Here is a 17525-nt window from a genome sequence, read left to right as displayed (position 1 = left end):
CAGCAGGCGCTAGCTGGAAAGGCTCACGGACCTCGCGGGAAAAAGGGAATCTTCCATTGCCTCCGAGCCGGCAGGGCCATACCATCACCTGTGCCTGGTACCCTGGACTGTGGCCTGCCAACTACAGTAAACCAGGTAAAGACTTACAACTTGTGTCCTTTACTCATTTTTGCCGGCTTACACCATCATCGCCATACACTTCAGGACCTCTGGGGACCCCGATTCACCTGTGGGAAGCGTTACCATCATTGCTGCAACAACATCTCCCAGAGGACCCCTTTAATGCAGCATCGGTCCCACAATTGACCGAACACCACAGGTGGCGTCACGACAGACTCATTTACAATTTCCCCTTTAAAGACCTTTCCCCTTTTATTGGAGTCCCAGGGCCACGGACCGGGTCGCAGACGCCGTTACATCCCCTTTAAGAGAGACTGGACCCGATGCAGAGTACCCCAAGGCCCAGGCGGGGCGCTCGACATAACCTTGGGATATGACATGAACATGTCTATTGAGATAGCCCATTTAATGACGTTTACAGGACCCAGAGAACTAGTCAGATTTTCCGTTTTTTATTAACTTTCCTCGTGATGATGTTTTTGTCTTATGGTTGTTTAAGTCTTGCACAGGAAGAGTAAAATATATACACATATATGGCATGCTAAAATATACATTGCTCTAACGCTAGATGAATGGCCTTAGTTGCAAAGATTGCTTGTATGTTTATGTATTATTTATAGAATGTAAGGAAAGCAATATGAGTTCTATAGAAAACTGGTGTATAGAGAGCTCACCACATGAGGTCAGCTTCAAATATTATATTGTAAATGCAGACTGCAATGACATGTTACTGCTGTGTAAGGGCTCGTGCACACGTTGCAGATTTGGTGCGTTTTTTCCTTGCAGATTTTCAAGCAAAACCTGAAGCAATCCTGATGCCAGCAAAGTGAATGAGAAACCTGAAGAGTCATGCACACGCTTAGTATTTTTGACTTGAACACTTGGTGCAGAAAATAATCTGCAGCATGTCAATTCTCTGTGCGTTGTTGCCCTGCATTTTTGAACATTCACTTCACTTAAATCAGCAAAAACGCAGGGCAAAAAATGCATGTTTTTTGCAGTTGAGTTTTTCCTGCCAAGAGCTGCAGAAACTATACTCAACGTGTGCACATACCATAAGGCTATGTTCCCACAATGAGTATTTGCTCCATTTTTGATGTTGCAAATTTTTTACTTTTCCTTCTGCAGTTTTTGTCTTTTTGGTATGTTTTAAATAAAGCTGTTTTGTTTTGGATACTTCCTGTTACTTAGCTTCAATAGAAAAACTTTATTGATAAAGCCATATGCAGGATTGCATGCGTTTTTAGTGCATTTCCTCTGCAGAAGCGCATTAGAAAATATATAAGCATTTTTTTTTTACGTGTGGATTTTCCTAATTTTATTCAAGTCTATGAGGAAAATCTCCTTATAAAATGCATATTTACCACAGGATAAATTGACACGTGAATTTTGCAGTGAAAATACCCTGTGTCAAAAACGCACTAAACACTAATCATGAGAACAGAGATCACAGACGGCTGTGTAAACTGGACTTAAATCAGAACGCAGCCCATGGACTGGCTGGCAGCTTTCCCGACCTGAGCGTGACAGCTGCATTGCATAGAATTACATGAACCTGTCACACTCGGGTCAGGAGAACCGCCGGCCAGTCCATCCATTTTGTTCCAATCTTGGTCCGAATTATACGTCTGTCTGCCTGCTTTCTTAGTCTAATAGAGGATTTGTCTTTTGAGGAGTAAAGATGCCAAGTATTATCTGATCAGAAGATCGTTTCATCCAGTGGCATAACTTGAAGCTCATGGGACCCAATGCAAAAGCTCCAACAGGCCCCCAACTATTCAACAGTAATGGTCTTTTCATATAGACCATAAATGACGTTTTCGTTCCCCTAGGCTCCAAGACCCGGATGCAATTGTAACCCCCTGCACCTATTATAGTTACGGCCCTGGTTTCATCATCCAAGAAAGTCAAAAGATATAGAAAATATGAGAACCTACTGTATTGTATGTATGAAAATAGGCCAATGATCTTTGATGGCCCCAAACCTACGCAGACTTCATAGGCCAGGATTTATTTAATTTTTTTTTTTAAATCCAACACTACGAAACAATTACGAATGTTTGCTCCTTGGTCAGCAGTTAAAATGAACATAGTGCATTTTTCTGAACCAGCCGACAGTTGTTCATGATGCTCAAAATTGACCATAGTTTTGTAAAATGTGTCTGGGCTCCCTTAAAAGTGTCCATCTTTGAACACAATTTCATAACGTACATGTAAACTTAAACCTACATTAAAAAAATTGAGCAATTTAGTACATTTGTTACGTATATTGCACAGATCCTGCATTGCAGCATGTACTGTAGTCCACTTTTATACTACAATAGGTAATGTGTAAATGCTGGGCGATATTTTAGTAATTTTTTTTTCTTGGCAAAACAGTCAGATTCCTTAGGATTACAAAAGATCTTCTAATGTGTTTTCGTTTGTTATATTTAGATTTTTCCCAAAAAAGGGCACAGTTCATGCATGATCATGTTATTGTTGGTTGTAACTAATTTCTAGAATGGAAACTTTCACATACAAGAAGAGTTAGTTACAGAAGTTCGGTAAATGATGTACAGTACAATGGGTTATTCACCAGACAAGGGATGCAAATAGGGTATGAGGAAAACACTCCAAGTTGGAGGAAAGGATGACAAATGCAATCAAACTGGAACGTAAAAATGGCCATATAACAATTAGTTTGCTTTTTTACCCCCTTGTAATTCTAGAAAAAAAAATAATAACGCTGCCCATGTGCTCTCTGTATGCTGGTTATCCTGTTTGCTTCTAGCCAGGACCAGACCCACGTGGCTGCCATGCCACTGACTTTATTTAACCTACCCCCTGCAATAGGGAATGGTAGGCTCAAAACCGTGAGTACTTCCACACTTTAATGTGTTTCCTGTTATGATCTGGTGACCTTGGAGCCGCATGAAACTTTCTCTGGAGTCGGTGGAACCTGTACTGACCGCAAATCCTGAACTAACACCGCAACTAGAAGTAGTCGTGGGGTGTGCCTAACATACCCTAGACACCTCGACACAGCCGGAGGACTAAATACCCCTATAGATGGAAATAGGAATGCTACCTTGCCTCAGAGCAGACCCCCAAAGGATAGGCAGCCCCCCACGAATAATGACTGTGAGTAGGAGAAGAATAGACACACGCAGGTAGAAAACAGGATTTAGCAAAAGAGGCCACTCTAGCTAAATAGGAAAGGATAGGACAGATTACTATGCGGTCAGTATTAAAACCCTTCCAAAAATATCCACAGCAGATAATACAAAAAGTTCCACAATCTAACTAAAGACATGGAATGTATATCTGCCACTCCAGAGAATCCAACAAGACTGAGAAAATACTGACACAATCTAAGCTGGACAAGAAAACACAAAGAATAGCACTGAATTGTGAAGCACACAACATGTGTGCCACAGGAAAAAAAAACCAGACACTTATCTTTGCTGATTTGGCAGAAAGGCAGGAGGAACCAGGCAGAGGTCCTACACCTCCCAACAACAATTGACAACTGGCAAGGACTAATGAATCCTGCACGCCTAAATACCCCAGTCAGAACTGCAATCAGCAGATACACCTGACCAGGACTGCAACTCAGGGGCAACTGCATTACCACCTACAACCACTGGAGGGAGCCCAAAAGCAGAATTCACAACAGTTTCCACAGAGAGCCAATCTGTGGAGGTCCCTCCATCAGTGTAATATTTCTTGGACTATGCATATCACTTCCTTTAATAGCAAATGAAGAGAACTCTGCTCCAGCCACCCTGAGAGGCCACAACCTCGCTTCTTGAGGAGAGAATCATTACTTTCATATTCACAATATACTGTGAACTTTGCCTTTAAGAGAGACTGTACCCCGTTACCTCTTTCAGTAAAATGGTTATGTTTACACGTTCACCTGTGTGTCTGGCTGCTTGAGATTGCCATCCAGATACCATCCACAAGTGCCATCTCCCGCTATTGACAATTGTTGTGGACACGAGGGAAGTGTTGAAGGGCCCAGCAACCCACTCCAGCTACCATGACATCATTATATGCTGATATATATATATATGCTGTGGGACTGCATGCCCCAGCTGGCCCTTCTGCAACATCTGACGCCTTCCCTGTGGCCCACCACTTAGACAACATTCCAGCAATGTCCTGGGGTTCATGTGACATTGTTATGTCACGTGATCCCTGCACTGTCCCCTCATTTGGACAAATCTGACCTCCAGAGGAAGTAAGACAGCAGCCACAGTGTGGCGCGTCTCTCTAGACCACAGCATGTCTATTTATCTTGTGGAGATGCGAGTCTCCGCAAGATAAGTTTCATCTATGCAATGTATTGGACGAGGTGATTCCACATGGTTCAGTGATCACATGTGGATTCATCTGAGTTCAATAGACGGCTAAGGACATGTGCTGCATCCAAAGCACTGCTAATTACTGAACATGTGCACATACCCTAAAGAGGCCGGGAAACAAGCGTCGAGCGACTTCAATATTGTCGATCATGCTCGATTACCAGCCTGAACTTAGCGCTTGTAAATGCAAACAGAAAAGGGTCTGTGTGATGGAGCAATATATGACCATTTGGGGCCCCACTTTAAACTTTTGCCCAGGGTCCCACTTTGTCTAAAACCGGCCCTGGACGAAGTTGAAATATCTAATTAGAATCCTACTAATTTCCCATCTTCCAAGTCCCCATTGGAAATTGTAACCTGCTTCTCAATAGTAACATAAGGAGTCATATTCTTAAGTGAATTCCTGACCTCTGTTTTAACTATCACTTTCAGGTTCTTGTTAAGGGTTGAGGATACCTCTGTCAATTGTTGCAAACCGCATCGTTTCAGCTGGTCGCTCTGCTCAAAACCCCCATGACTGATCCATCCTCCAGAATCCTCCCCCCTACACACACTGACTGGGGAAAAAAGTAAGTCCCGAGTATCTCTGGCATCACCTGGGACTGTAGGTCTCCCTCCAAGGACAAGCAAACACTGAAGCAGAAAGAGAGGTTCCACCTTTTAAATCTGTGGATTTCCTGTCCTTGAAGGCTAATCCTCTCTCTCTCTATAGTGCGATCATGGGGATGGGAAATATATGGATTTAGCATACTTCTGGCCACATGCAAACTAAATGTGAGTGGCGGTGCTCAATTCACTTGTACTGAGCGAGGTCACGCATGTCTAGTCGGAATGTTGACGGGACTATGTATATCGCATACTTGCAGTCTCAGGTGCCGGTAAATCCTGACAACACGAGCTGTAAGGATAGACGTAAATATTGTAACTAAATGATATGATTACCCACACTCCCTAAGGTAATTGTGGGTATTCAGCATGGGAACCATAAAACTTAACTTTTACTACGATATGTTAAAAATGCTCAACATCACGACAATGATATAAAAACACGTCACTTATGACAAAACTGTAGACAAAGAGTACCCGCAACAAAATAAAATAAAATAAAAAAGAAATTGAACAGATCTAACCCCCTATCCTGTAGAGATCGATAGTATAGAACCACTCTGGAGGAGAAAGGGGATCCATGGAGCTTTGATTTGTCTACCACAATGGATACTGTTTTGTGGCGAATCAGCTCGAGGAGGTATATTATACGGGGACATGGTAATCCAACCCTATTGGAGGTTGCTGAATACCTCTAGGAATTAGACAGGGATTATGATTGGAGGTTGCTGCAGCAAAATCTATTGGTGATACAATTAGTTCCGGTGGGGAGGGAGTTGGATCTGCCAGTCTTGATAGGGATGCTGGTTTGGCCGCTAGCAATCTTTCCAATATGATATCTCATTGCTTATCAGTATTAGGCTATGTGCACACTTTGCGGAATTGCAGCGGAAATTTCCACAGCAATTCCGCAACTCCCTGCCACGGGAAATGCGCATGCGGAATTCCAGCTAAACACAAGCGTTTTGCAAGCATAATTAGCTTGCAGAATGCTAGCGTTTTCCAAGCGATCTGTAGCATCGCTTGGAAAAATGATTGACAGGATGATCACACTTGTCAAACATAGTGTTTGACAAGTGTGACCAACTTTTTACTATTGATGCTGCCTATTCAGCATCAATAGTCAAAAGATATAATGTTAAAAATAATAATAATTAAAAAAAAAATTGTGATATTCTCACCTTCCGGCGGCCCCCGCAGCCTTCCCGCTCCTCACGATGCTCCCGTTCCCAGTGATGCCTTGCGACAATGACCCTAGATGACGTAGCATCACACGAGACCACTACGTCATCACAGGTCATTGTCGCAAAGCATCACTGGGAACGGGAGCTGCCGGGAGCATCGCTAAGGCCTGGGCTGGATCCGGGGGCCGCCAGAAGGTGAGTATATAACTATTTTTTATTTTAATTCTTTTTTAAGGGCATGGAGCAGAGTCTCCTCTCCTCCACCCTGGGTACCATCCGCACATGATCCGCTTACTTCCCGCATGGTGGGCATAGCCCCATGCGGAAAGTAAGCGGATCAATGCATTCCTATGTGTGCAGAATTCTGCACAAAGAATGAGCATGCTGCGTATTTTTCCGCTATGTGATTCCGCTGCGGAAAAATATGCAGCATTAGCACACCATTGCGGAATCCCATTGAATTCAATGGGTTGTGTTGTGTATGCATTTTCGCAGCGTTTGAGGCGAAAAAAAAAGCGGCAAAAATGCATACAATCTGCAACATGTGCACATAGCCTTATAGTGACACACTGCGAGCCCCTGATAACTTAAGGCAGTAATCTATGTTTGATGAAACGCGTAGAGCCATCTCTACAGTCTTAGGGCTATGATCCTGAGAAAGTGATTAGTGCTCAGTGGCCACTTTTGTACATCAAAACAGCAATGGTTGCTATTTTTTAAACAATTTGTTGGACAACCAATGGTTTAGTTATTGATCTAGATAGTGGTATTATAGTGAACAGTTATGGTTCAATATATCTGATATCAAAATTAAGGATAATATATTCTAGTTTGTTGATTGGAGATTTAGGACATCCTTAATGTGACTAAGTGGTTATGTTGACCAGAGTTATTGAAATCAGAATATTAATATAATAACCATTTAATATACGGTACTTAGGCTTAAATAATACCTTGCTGCAGCAATAGGATCATTCATAGTCTATGCACTGTGAGAAATCCTGTACTTTTGTATATTTGTATTGATGTTGTAATGCGTGTTTATCCATTTTAAAATTAAATATTAAAAGTTAATATTTAGAATTCTACATTTTACTCCAATTGGATTAGACAGTGAATTTTTGGGATGACTGGTCCCTATTATCCCATGTCTTGTCCCATGTGAGTGGCTCCTGCTGTACCAAGGGCAGTACCCAAGTATTTTCCTAATAGTAGTGAACCCCAAAATCCTTAGGCGTTTGCATAGGCCTCATCAGATGAGAGTATAATCAGGGGTGAATATATAAAGAAACTGAGTAGTGCACGATGGCATTAAAAACTCAAAGGGGTATATGGGTTTCGCCTAAACGAGTGCCTGGGAGCAGATATATTAAAAATGCCAGCATTTATTTTGCTACTGTTGGCTTGTATGTGAACTTGTAGAGGGGAGAACCATGATTAATACATGTGGTATTAAATATGAGATGACTTCACCCCATAGTGTGAATAATCTAAAGCTGCAGAAATGATGCCATAAATGTGTTCAAAATGGCCACCCATGTACTATGCCTGTGTCACTACAGAAACTCGAGTCGGCCATTAGAATGTGTTTTCTTACGGAGCAGTGTTTACAGCCCGAACCGCCGCAGTTTATTTCAATTTGGTAGCATAAATATTGACTTGAAACATAAACAATGACTTTATGTAATGGAGTGAGCCCTGACACAATGATTTCATATTTATCCAGTTAACTAAATATTTGTATTCATCACTGAAGAGGGACACAAAGAGATGGCTCCTCTCCGGGAAATGGCTCTCATGCAAGTCTATGCACATGGCTGACGCTGAAGCTGGCCACTTTGTTCTATTACACGAAACTTTCCGAGGCTTTTACCTTTTTTTTGTTGCTGCGATTTATGTAACAGTGTAAAAATTATTCAAGTTTGCAATGATCATAAAAAAAATAATAGCAAAAAAAATGATTATGTAAATATACAGCCAGGATATTCTATAAAAATAAATAATAAATGAAAATCGGTATTATGGTATAAACCTAGAAAGTAACTAATAACTTTATTCAAATTAGTTCCCCCTAACATTTTGTGAACATAGTAATTTGTAATAAAGTCATCATAAAAATGCATTGTATCTTTAAGAGCTTTCTGTTAATGGTAATGTCTGTAAATGTTATATTTTTTTGTAACTTATAGGTTGTTATTTTTTACACTTCATGGTACTTTTATGCGAAAACACATTGATAACCTGATGTTATGGATCTGATCTCTACTTATCAACAATCTAAGTAACCAGCCCCTTTAATGTTTGCCCGGGCACAGTGGCTTGGCTTATATGTGCCTGGTACTGAAGTTCAGCCATATTGTGCTTTTTATATAATTTAGTAGACAGATTTTCTCCTGCACTGGATACAGATTTTAATTACTCATCGTCAGTCCCTGACCTCACTTGCTATTCTAGTCTTCCTTATTCATTTATACACGCACACTTCAGCAAACTGCATTGGAAGTCAATGAACCCATCAGCATGTTTTTTTGGGCGTGGGAGGAAACTGGAGAACCTGGAGGAAGCCCACACAAACACAGGGAGAACATACAAACATTTAGTGAATGGAACCAAGGCCCTCGATGCTGCAAATCCGTGTTTATAAATAGCTGCAATAGCATACATTGCTTGTAAGTCTTCTTTACGTTCTTCGAAGAACTTGGGAGTATTTTGGATACTGCAATTGTGATAAGGAATGCATGTTACAGTGCTCCCATATTACAGCCATCGGAAAGTGGCCACAGCCCAGGCCCAAACATCATTGGTGCAGCAGCCTCTAAAGGTAAGGAGGCCACATCTACCTCCAAAGCAGGTGGCGTTGTGCATTATGATGAGTTATTGGGCTACAAAGGGCCCATATATTGTTCTTGCACAGGGGCCCTCTTCTGTGTGTCCATGAGTAATAGAATTAAACACAGCCATGCAAAAATATTTGAGAACAATTTCACTCTTTCAAAAGGACGTTTTACCAGGTCAAAAAGTGAACCATTCTAATTCTTATTTTATTTCCGCTGCTCATAGGATTCCCTGGGGAAATGTTCTTAGGATGCTCTGCACAATTACCTTGTAAGCAACATCCCGTTGGTAAAAAGCATATAAATTAGCACTAAAAAAGGCCCATGGAACCCTATACTAGATTTAAAAGAAAAGAGTCACTTAAGGGAGCAGCATAAAAAAGGAGGAAAAAACAGCCACTTGTGAGCCATTGACAATACCTCTTTAAAAGGGAACGTATGTTGAAAATGGTACCTGATCTGCAGGCAGGATGTTATAGAGCAGGAGGAGCTGAACAGATTAATAGACATTTATTTTTTATGGTATACCTTGTATTTTATTCATTGAAATCTCTGGTGTTTGTATGTATAGGAGTCCGGTGGGTGGTCTACTAGTGATGGTCAGTCTTCTCTATGGCTATACATGTAGCCAGGGGTGTAACTACAACAGGTGCAGGGGTTGCAATCGCACCCGGACCCTGGAGCCTAGGGGGCCCTGAAAGTCCCTTTGTCCTATAGAAAAAGACTATTGCTATTAAAAATTTAAAATATTTGGGGGGCCCATTGGAGCTTTCGCATCGGGGCCCTTGAGTTTCAAGTTATGCCACTGCATGCAGCACTAACTGTCAATCACTAGTCGGACCCCCCTGGACTCGCATGCATACAAATCCCATGGATTTCAATAAATAAAATACAAGTTATGCTGAATCACTTCCAACAAACCTATGCACAGTATCATTCTGCTCAGCTTCTCTATACCATGACATCCACAGGTCAGACTACATGTTCATGACAGGTTCCCATTAAACAACACACGCATTTCAATAATGCAATGTGGAAGGCACTGAACTAGAAAGTACAGATTTTACTATTTTTATTTTAGCGGATATACCCAACTTTTTGACCAGGAGTGGCTCACCATCTGAAGTGTATGGGGTTCTCCGTTGTCTCCTCCAATGGCAGATGTCAGAGGAGGTAAGGAGGATAAGCACTGCCCAATCCTTTTGAACTTAGCCTGCGATGTTGCTACCAAACAAGTCAAGAAGTGGCTGACTCCCCTCTTATGGACCTTACAAACACAGAAGAGTGGTGCCAGTTTAAGTAACCATGGCTTTACCTTTTCCACTCAGTCCTTTACTAATAGAAAGATTGATGACGGAGAGTTGGTCGGACCACCACCACCAGCACCGCATTTTGTTTTAATTGCAGAAGTAATCCTCTAGTCTTTGGCAATAAACTCTCCCCATTAGTGGTTTCTGTTGAATAAACACAGAGCTGCTCTGAAGCCACAAATAATGAGGATCCCTTTCCATCTGCTCCATCTGCCTAGTGCAAATGTTTCACTATAAAACAGAAGCATTAGGAATTGTTTACGTGAACGACATTGGGTCCTGTTTTCAGAATGGCAGAAACATTCCGTTTGGCTTATGTCAACAGATCTATGAACCACAATAATATACCGATATATATAGATGGTGATGTGACGTAAAACAGCAACTGACATTTGTTAATTCTGTAATGTATCATTGGACTTGTCTCCCGTGGTGAAAGCTGGACCGTCCATCACACAATACATGGAATGCACGTGTTTACAACTGAGACTAGGCAAAGTCTGTTCCTTGATGAGATGGCTCAGGAGATAGATCTATACAGTGCCTTGATAACGCAACAGTTGTTTTCCTATTACTGCATATCAGTTTTTCACTAAAGGAAATCAATCGGCAGGATTTCACCCCCAAACTATTTATATGCGCTCATTACATAGAGCTCTTTCAAAGTCAAGTCCAGCAATACCTTTACATCGCCAGTCCGTTCTTCCGTTACTGAGAAATCAGTGTTTTAATTGATATGAAAATGTGTAGATCTGAAGCCTCTGTCACTCCAGCTCTATTCTCAGCCTAGTGCCGCCTCCTCCTGCTTTGACTGACAGCTTCTATACTGTATGGCTTCAAACAAAGGACTTGTCAGTCAAAGCAGGAGGAGGCGGAATTGGCTGCAAAATAGAGATGTAGTGACAGAGGCTTCAGATCTACAGCCTTGTTTGCATATCAGTGCAAATGCTGATTTCTCCATAAATGGGAAAGCGTCTGGCCATGAAAAGCGTTGCGGACTTGCACATATAAATAGTTTGGGGGAGAGTGGTGAAATCCAGTTAACCCATTCCCTTCAAATGTATTATTAATATTATACAAAGGGAACATATGTACCTGACCCCTACCCCTTCTGTAGATTTGTGTGTCTCCAATTTTGTAAGGCAACAGGTTTTTTTTTACTTGCAGCTTGGTTTCATGAAAATTTCCCAAGAGTTTTAGCATGTGAACCTCCAGAGTTGAATAAAAGTTTTTATGTTTTTTACAATTCTCAGCAATATTGCAGAGATATTATCTTGTAAAGTTTAGAATCTAATTTCACCTTCAACCAAGGGGGAGCTAGCAGAGATTGGCCTGTGAGGGTGTTTACTAACCCCCCTACATGACATTGACCAATCACAAGCAGGAGATGTCATGAAGGAGAAAAAGAAATCAAGCAAAATGATTGGCCATTAAAATACAAAAGGCTAGATTCTGGTGTCTCCTGAAATCATCTTCAGGCCACGTTCACATGTTCAGTATTTGGTCAGTATTTTATATCAGTATGTGTAAGCCAAAACTAGCAGTGGGTGATAAATACAGAAGTGGTGACGTGTTACTATTTATGCTTTTCCTCTGATTGTTCCACTCCTGATTTTGGCTTACAAATACTAATGTAAAATACTAACCAAATACTGAACATGTGATAATGACCTTAGGGAAAGAATTGGGGGCCCCCATAAGGACATGGTTGGAGAATTCCTACCAAAATCCGCATGTCCAGTAACATTTTATCTAATGTGCATGTGGACCTTTATTATGCAGATATTGCTGATGTCAAATACTATGAAATATAAAAAGTGAAAGTATTCCGCATTATATAATTTCACAAACTGTATGTAGGAAAACTGTGTGTGCCCAGTTCGCTAGAGAAAACATGAGTAAAAATGCTTCACTTGTAAGAGATAAGCAATACTTAACGTTTCAGGGGGTTAAATAAGTCAAAGGTAAGGACTGAAGTCAACTCTTGTAGCTACTCCTATTACTAATGCTGTATATCATTGATTCACCACACCTGATGGAGGTAGTGGAGCGGTGGATAAGACATGGCATAATGTGATATTGGAAGACATCGGGCTTAAACAAGACATTTCTACATAGCATCAAACAGAATTATTGGCACTTTGAATAGCGTAAACTAACATCTACAAACAATGAAGGAACATATGGTTAAGCAAAATATCTTACTCATCATGATGTCTAGTAAGAAGGTCTAAGAGGTCAAGTGAAGAAACAGGAGCTATGAGATTATTCTTCCCAAGCAGTGAATACTCAAGTAGTCCGCACCAAGTGTTTCTGATTCGATAGAGGAGCGTCAAACAGAAAGTGGAGTCAGTACAGAAGGCTAAGGTGCTGTCACTAGTCCCTATAGAATTATGGAGGTATATAAAGCCACAGTAGCTTGCCAATATATGAAGGTGAAATGTTCTGTATATACTGAAGGGGTGCAGGATGGGAGAAATTGTGAGAACAAATTCTCCAAGGTCACCACACTGTCATCTGAGTCTTTATTGCTACTGCCAATAAGACTTTTTCCTTACATTGTAATGCATAATTCTTGGGAGTGTCATAGGTTCTCATAGCACATGTAATACAATAATTCACAGAATGCATATATACAGTAGCTGCCTGATGTTCTGGGTATTCTCTGCATTATTCCAGTTATTTCTCTGTATTATACTACTATTCCTGTGCATTTCTGTGTGGGTCATGCAATCCATTGTTGACCTGCAAGTCCTACTTTCTGTCTGTTATTTCTGATCCGTCCCTCATTTGGGCACAGGATTTGGACGGAATGAGAAGTGCACCTTACTCTGCTCCTGATGTAGTTGGAGCTGCCTTTCAATGATTGACTGGGTGTATGAGCATGCAAGCTCAGATCAGTCTTCACAGATCTTGCCAAAGCTTTCGAGCGCTGGCACCTTCAATTGACAAGCATTGAGATGTGCTTGTCATTAGAAAGCACATAGTAACACTTGCCAATTGACGGGTCCAGCACCTGAGCTCCAAGGCAATGGTAGAGTAAGTCTGCATCAGCCATCAGTAACTCACGTGATAGACTTTACTGTCATCTGCACTAACTCTGCCGATGCTTCGGAGTGCCAGCTACTTTAATTGACAAGCGCAGCATTTGTCTTTATAATGACAAGCACATCTCAGAGCTTGTCAATTGAAGGGGTAGGCACCGAAGCAGGAGCAGTGAAATCTGTCATTTGAGCTTGTGTGGTCAGACACCCCCTGCCAATCATTTAAAGGCGGCTCCACACCCCTCAAGAGTAGAGTCAGGGGCTCTTTTCATTCTTTTCGAAACTTGTGCTCAGATGAGAGTCGAATCGGATGTAACAGGCAGGAAGTAGTGCCTGTATGTTGATGGAGGATATTTAACCTACACCGAGATGCGCTCATAGAAATAGTGCAAATCATGAAAGTAGATTAGAAAAGCTATTGTTTAGACCAGTTAGCCCAAATGAAAGGTGGTCAAATAATGGTGTAAAACCCCTGTAAGGTCCATGTGTACATAAGATATCATTGACTGACAGTCGGTTGCTATTTCTTGTGGCTCCCCCATGTAGCTGAGCATATAGTTTTCTCAATAGGGAGAGAAGCCGATATTAGCCTGAAGGGGTAGCTTTTCTCCTTGTTGAACAAAAGGGTCAGTTAAATTACAAATGTCCGATACTGCTGTTTCCTGACATCATCTGTTGGGGGAAAGTTAAAAGGCCCACATACCCAGATTCTGCTAACTTTAAATTACAAGGGGTTGACATATACATTCATACTGTCATTATATAACATCCATAGAATCACAGACATGTGACAAGAATATACCCCAGGGGTCTCCAACCTGTGGCTCATGGGCCCATGATGTGTGGCTGGCGACTGCCAGCCAGCTTGGTGCATTAGCTCCAGGTATAGCAAACTATGAAGAGCAGGTCTACAGATGGTGAATTTTGTGACTAGCCCTGCACAAAATAGCAGATCTGAATGTGAATATTCTGGCCTTGGAGATAATTTAAATATAGTAAGCTGTAGACCAGATGATGCTACCTGTCAGAGGAGGTACTTGAACCTTGATTCAACAGTGTCGTGGGAGTGATTGATGTGAGAATATTGAATGGATGTATTGTGGGAACCTATGGATCTCGGCATACTGTCTTGGTGTGATTTTTGTGGAAATGCTTTGATTGTCATTATACCAGTAATATAGGCTCTGTGGGTCATTACTGTGAGGAGGGCAGGAGCTGGATGTGGTTCACGACCCTCTCTCAAAGCTGAATGTGGCTCTCAAGGTCAGAAAGTTTGGAGACCACTGGTATAGACAAAAATATAAATTTATATGTAGTACATAGTTTGAGATTTTACATCAAAGATTAAGTTGGCAATGGATGGTGAATTACAGAGTTTAGACAAATACTATGCAGTGAAATACAAGGTTTTATTGGACTAATCATAAACTGTCCAATACAAAATATGAGCAATCAACATGCATCACCCAATAATTCCATACAAGCAAAGGCAATCTGTATCCAGTCTTATAACATCACTTTGTTCTTATACTGTGAAATTATGGCTTTTTCTTTCACAATCCAACAAAGAAAAATTGGCATAAGGTCACTTGCAGGTTAACCATGATGCTTTCAATGCATTACTAATCCATGAATGTGAAGTGTAAAGTACAGTCAGTGTCTATTCATAAAGGCATAACATTTGACTTGATGGGCATCAAAGCCACATTACTGAAGCCATCAACTTACCAACCCAGTACAACCAGTGGGTGGCAACCATGATACTAAATATACAGTTTATGATGGCAAGGCTGTAGGGAAAGTACAATGTAATAGTTAAAGCGCTACTTTCTTCTGTATCTTCATAACATAACATATATTTTTCATTTTGAGATGTCATGTCATCCTCCTCCAGAACTAGTTGCTGGGATGTCTTTATTAATTGGGTTAAGGTACATTTGCACCTAAAGTTTTTCAATTATCTAACCAAATAAAGAGCTCATCCTGCTCAATTCTTTGTATAAGTGAAGAAATAGATCAGAAAAGAGTTAAACAAGCTGGTAAGTATAAAGGACAGATAGATACACTTTCTACTACAGATTAAAATGGGAAGTGCAGTAGGTACTAGTACTTATATGAGGAAATGCAGGCTTTATACTAATAGGATAAAGAAACTTTCCAGTCAGTCCTTGTACAAACGCCAGAATTTTCCTCTAAGCACTGGTATGACATGTTTCAGATCCGGATTAATTACTGTCCCAGACCAAAAACACAAAAAGCAGAAAGTAATTGGTGTTCTGTAATATGTTGGATGCGTGCTGCAATGCATGTGGATTCTGGCCGGAACATCTGATTAGAAATGCGTAAAGTATTTCTGTGTGTTAGCTGCTCACTAGTGCAATGACATATATAGTCAACATTTCAGCTGAGAGCACGCAGGAGCCAAAAGAAAAAAAAAGGGTATAACGTGTTTAAGAAAAAGTTACGCAATTGTAAAAAAATGACTATGGCAGAACTCCAAGGACTGCTTGTATCTGACTGGAAACAACTGCATGGATTGGGGATTGAAAAGCTATAAATAATAATTGTATACTGTCCCAATATGTAGTGTGTGCAATATACACGGAATAAATTACAAAGTGTACGTATAAAGTATACATATATACAGAGAGGATGGAGATATAACAATGGATATATATATAGATAGATAGATAGATAGATAGATAGATAGATAGATAGATAGATAGATAGATGCATATTTGTGATTATGGTATATTGAGTGTATTCGCTTTACTTTGTATACCAATTTTCCATACAGACCCATATGATATATATATTTTTTTGTGCAATTCTTTGACAATCCGTATAGTCATTATCATTAAAGTTTTACGTATGTGTGTAAAATAGACATGCACCTCAATATACATGCCCACAAACTATATGTGTGTTCGTAATTGGGTGCTAATCTGTATACCAATTATCAAAAAATTACACCTATATCACGTGTGTATATATATATATATATATATATATATATATATAAATATATAACACATACATACACACACGTCATAGGACTTGTGTATGTGATATACTATATATATATTATATTAATTAATAATAGGTATACACATGTATTTTATATGTATACATACACACACTCATCATATAAGTGTAATAATTGGCATATAATTCTGCAAGAACGAGAAGTACAACAAATACAATCTCTATACTAACAATATCAATAGCATAAAACAAGAACGGGACTTACTAAAAAGAATGGAGAACAGGAATAAATAAAAAGAATGAACATAATATCCTTATATGTCAGTATGATCATTCAGAGAGCACGCTTCTTTTACTGAGAGGGCATCCTCACACACGACAAGTCCTAGAATGCCACCAGCGGGCACTTTGCTACATGCCACCCACAGGGGCAGTTGTGGAAAGGACACCTACCTCCTCCTCTGGAAGGCTGATCTCCTCAGGACAGCTTTCCTTCTCTGCTAGGTTGTTGTTCATTGTGATCTCCTGAGTAGTGTGCAGCACAGCCGGGAACCCTGCTCACTTCTGGCAGGAATCAGGGAACTCTACAAAGGTTACTAATGAGATCAGGGGGAACAAATGTCCTTCAGGTCCACTGGTAAAACAAACCGTCCCCTTGAAATGTAAAAAGAGGAACTAGTGAAGTGTCTATGGCTTGTGATAGAGATAAGGAGGAAAGCATGAGAGAGCAGGGGAAAGGGAGGAAAGGGGAAATGTTCTTGACTGTTGGTGATTAGGGTTAGATCCAGCCTTTGGTTTCTAAAACTCTCAGGAGGGGAGGGACTGAAGGCAACTTCACAGCTAGAAACTAACTCCCAGTATTCTGGCTGGGAGGTGCCCTGTTTATAGAGGAGATGGAAGGAGGGGGAGACAATCAGTATCACTTCCAATTAGTTAAGAAACAAATTCTCCAGTTCTTGAAAACATGGAAAAAAAATGACAGTTTCCAGGGCGGGTCAAAAGGTGACATGCAGAGAGATAGCAGGAGTAGAAGCAGAGCAGATAAGAGAATTATGGGACCATTACAAAGCCCAGGCTTCGGTCAGATATCTGT

At 40.7% G+C, this 17525-nt stretch overlaps 1 protein-coding gene across 3 annotated transcripts in view; it reads right to left on the bottom strand.

Moving 5' to 3' along the window:
- RBPMS (RNA binding protein, mRNA processing factor) overlaps positions 1-17227 on the bottom strand; it is a 246602-nt gene extending 229375 nt beyond the window's left edge. For all 3 annotated transcript variants that reach the window (XM_077275250.1, XM_077275260.1, XM_077275257.1), the window contains exon 1: positions 16886-17227. In XM_077275250.1, coding sequence (XP_077131365.1) covers positions 16886-16948 — 63 coding nt within the window. In that variant the 5' untranslated portion in view covers positions 16949-17227. The remainder of the gene's footprint in view (positions 1-16885) is intronic.
- Positions 17228-17525: the final 298 nt, after the last annotated feature.

This window comes from Ranitomeya variabilis, chromosome 1 (assembly GCF_051348905.1).
Source record: "Ranitomeya variabilis isolate aRanVar5 chromosome 1, aRanVar5.hap1, whole genome shotgun sequence".
In the NCBI taxonomy this organism is placed as follows: domain Eukaryota; kingdom Metazoa; phylum Chordata; class Amphibia; order Anura; family Dendrobatidae; genus Ranitomeya; species Ranitomeya variabilis.
The sequence above is the reverse complement of the archived record's forward strand: the minus strand, read 5'-3'. Positions and strand labels throughout refer to the sequence as shown.